Source organism: Pongo abelii, chromosome 6, assembly GCF_028885655.2.
Source record: "Pongo abelii isolate AG06213 chromosome 6, NHGRI_mPonAbe1-v2.0_pri, whole genome shotgun sequence".
Lineage (NCBI taxonomy): Eukaryota > Metazoa > Chordata > Mammalia > Primates > Hominidae > Pongo > Pongo abelii.
The window spans coordinates 56,876,855-56,880,605 of record NC_071991.2 but is presented as its reverse complement, the minus strand read 5'-3'; the positions used below and the strand labels follow the sequence as shown (position 1 = coordinate 56,880,605).

General features: G+C 44.0%; 1 protein-coding gene across 1 annotated transcript; it reads right to left on the bottom strand.

The window, feature by feature from the left end:
* Positions 1 to 1,490: 1,490 nt before the first annotated feature.
* Positions 1,491 to 1,997, bottom strand: LOC100440091 (peptidyl-prolyl cis-trans isomerase A-like). The gene has a single exon (XM_054560770.1). The coding sequence runs from the start codon at positions 1,986 to 1,988 to the stop codon at positions 1,491 to 1,493; it is 498 nt and encodes a 165-aa protein (XP_054416745.1). The 5' UTR covers positions 1,989 to 1,997.
* Between the last annotated feature and the right edge of the window lie 1,754 nt (positions 1,998 to 3,751).

Below are 3,751 nucleotides of genomic sequence, written 5' to 3'. Positions count from 1 at the left end.
ATTAAGACACTGAATGATGTCACCCAGGGATATGTAACCAGACAACATACAGGACTGAGATGAACAAGTGGTGGTGGTGGTAGAGGGAGTTGCATTAGTAATTTATGCAGAAGGAACCAGGCAGACAGTAAAACAAAAATTTGCAGAACACACCAAGTGATCAACTCTCACATCTTCAGGATAGGCAAACTTGATTGCTGGGTTAAGAACCTTAGAGGTCAGTTAAGATGGGCAGTGGTGGGGTTTTCTCAGCTTATAGTGTCCTCTGATATGTATATTTCAGCCTATACATCTAATTGCCAGCACTGTACATTTAATTTCATGAGAAACCAAGTCCTCAATTAACGGAAGGGAATCGCTTTGACCAGATCTTATGGCTCAGATTGATCAGGTTGGCAAGACCTCAAAGTCTCCATAACCAAAGCTAGGGAGAGGCTCTATATGCTAGAAGCAGTAACCAGTTACTGCATGTGGTCTGGGCCTTAACCCTCTGCAGGGAGACTAACTACAGCACCAGGTATCTGGCTTTTCAGACTCTACACAGGAATTCCACCATAATTAAAAGATGTATAAACTTGACCTACATACTCCAACTCAAATTACTCAAAGGGCCCAAGATCCTTCCCCATAGAGCCTAAAGCCCAATAGCCTTCCCTCAAGGAATACCAGCAGTGTTCAAGTTTAGCTTTGTTACAGAAAATGAGCCATAACAGATTTCTCAGTTTGTGACACTAGTCACCTTGAAGAACACCTCTAAATGCATGAACTCATTGAGCACTGGTCCAATCTCTAATTTCTGGCTCCTTGCTTTTCCTGCCCCTGCCTACCTTTAAGAGACAGAGTCTCACTCTGCCACCCAGGCTGGAGTGCAGTGGCATGGTCATAGCTCACCGCAGCCTTAACTCCTGGGCTCAAGCAATCCTCCCACGTCAGCCTCCCGATTAGCTAGGCCTATCGGCATGCACCACCAGGCCGGGCTAATTATTTTTTGTAGAGACAGGGTCTCACTATGTTGCCCAGGCTGATGTCGACTCCTGTCCTCAAGTGATCTTCTGCCTCAGGTTCCCAAAGCATTGGAATTACAGGCGGTGAGCCACCATGGCCAGCCCCTGCCTACATTTTCAATATTCCACTCAACAAATAACATTGAAACTTCCTGGGTCTGGAAAGTAAAAAAAAAACCTGAGTACTATGTAGAATTAAGCAAGCTTGTAAGTGATGTTTCAGAAGTAACCTGTTTCTGCTTCAAGTAAGGCCTACATCAATGCCATAACTCAAACAAGAACAGACAATTGTTATTTAGTTTTCATTTCATAATCATAAACTTAACTCTGCAATCCAGCTAGGCATGGAAGGGAACAAAGAACACATGGAACACAAAGGGAACTGCAGTGGAAGCACAAAGATTCTAGGATACTGCAAGCAAAAGGGGTGTTCTCCTGAGCTGCAGAAGGAATGGTCTGGTGGTTAAGATAAAACACGAGTCAAACTTACCAGAACTGTCCACAGTCAGCAATGGTGGTCTTCTTGCTGGTCTTGCCATTCCTGGACCCAAATTGCTCCATGGCCTCCACAATATTCATGCCTTCTTTCACCTTGCCAAAGACTACATGCTTGCCATCCAACCACCCCGTCTTGGCAGTGCAGGTGAAAAACTGGGAACAGTTTGTGTTGGGTCCAGAATTTGCCATGGACAAGATGCCAGGACCTGTATGCTTTAGGATAAAGTTCTCATCTTCAAATTTCTCCCCGTAGATGGACTTGCCGCCAGTGCCATTATGGCATGTGAAGTCACCACCCTGACACATAAACCCTGGAATAATTCTGTGAAAGCAGGGACCCTTATAACCAAATCCTTTCTCTTCAGTGCTCAGAGCACGAATGTTTTCTGCTGTCTTTGGAAACTTTTCTGCAAACAGCTCAAAGGAGACGTGGTCCAAGGGCTCACTGTCGACAGCAATGTTGAAGAACATGGTGTGGTTGACCATGGCTGATAGTACCGGGACTCCTGGCGGCAGTAGCCTCTGCAAAGCCGGTCATACAAATTTGAGAGTTTCTCCTAGATGTATGTTTTAGCTACTTATTTTTATATTAAATGGTAAATTCTTGACTGTAGGTACCTTGTCTTAATCCCCTTTGTTTTTATTTTTTTCTGTCCCCAGGGCAGCCATGTTTGCTTTTATGGATTGTGTAGTACACAGCTCTAAAGAGTGTCTAGGGTTGAACAGTGCACATCTGTCTCACTGTACAGGGAAGCCCAGACCATCACAATAAACTGCAGGCAGCAAGTCTTTTTATTTATTTGCTGAGTTAAAATGATTCCCATAAGTTCCCTCTAAAATCACCGCCAGATTTTTGGTGGGAAGAATGCATTGGAGACAAGCATTAAACACTAGGCCAGGTTAATATTTGCATTGAATGCCTCTCTTTTATCTTTTAGCATACATTAAAATGGACCCTAGTCTTGTTCTAGTAAAACCCACGACTGAGTGAACCAAGGATGAGACTGCTGGCTTGTAGTGCACACTCTGCAGGGTGCCAGGAGGCTGGCTTCATCCATGTTGCAATGTTTCGTAAGGTATATCTTACATCTAGAGGCTATGGTGTCTCACATTTTTGTCCCTAGCTATCTACCTTGTGTGTACCTTGCATTCCTTCCTTTTCAGCATGCAGAATTGAACTTGGCTTTGAAGTAAAACAATACTGGTTTTTGAGTGATCCAGCAGCTGTTATACTTTGGTGAGAGTTTTCTTCTCCACCCAAGTCTTGTTTTCCATTTCTCTCTCCATCACTTTCTCTTCTACCCCCACCTCTTCCAGCTTACTCTACCCAATTACCACGCCAGAAACAATTCCTGTCTATCTCTTTTCCCAAAGAGATGCTTCCTTTATTCAACTGCTTAAATAAATAAAACAAAGTTTCCCTTTCCCCTGAACCACCTGCTCAAAATAGAAGCGGGAGACCAATTATAACCCAGGAGACAAATCCCCTTTGAACAGCTGATCCAGGGAATGGATTTGGAGGCTTATCTTTGGTCTGAATCACAGGGTCATGCCAGGGTCATCCCTAGAGCAAATTGTCCCCTTGGCTTCCACTGAGCTTACCCTGAAATGTGCACACTGGGTCTCTTTTCCCATGGATTATGAAGCTATTTGGTGAAGGCTGCTCATTTGATGTACTAATCAGTATCTTGACATAACACATGGGAAGAGTTTAAAAGTTTGCTTTTGTACTGCAAGGCTTCTAGGGTACTTTCTAATTATGTCCTTGTAATCACAGACAAAAGCCTGTGACTGTAAATCTGAAAAAATGACTTCCAAAGCATAGGGCAGTGCTTCTCAGACTTTGATGTGTATACACATCATCCAGGGATGTCATTTAAATGCAGGTTTTAATTCCCTAGGTCTGAGGCAGGGCCTGAGATTCTGCATTCTAACAAGGTTTCAGGTGAGGCTGATGCTGTGGTCCGCTGGACTGCACTTTGAGGAGACTGTACCTGATGGACAGTCAGCCAGGAGACTTTCAGTTTGAGGCATAATTAGTGAAACTTCATATTCCTTAACTACTGCCCAAGGGCCTTGAATGGTAGACACACCTGTGTTTGGTAGGCACACCTGACAGTGATAACCTGACTTCAGCATACCCTGAGAATGACCCTGCATGGCAGATGCACACAAATGTGTATTTCGAGTTCCGAGCTAAGGAATCCAGAAGTTGCCAACCTGGAGATTCATTCCTTATCTATGAGGAA

What these genes read in the sequence shown, in the direction of transcription:
- LOC100440091 (XM_054560770.1), bottom strand. Translation starts at nt 1,988, where the DNA reads ATGGTCAACCACACCATGTTCTTCAACATTGCTGTCGACAGTGAGCCC.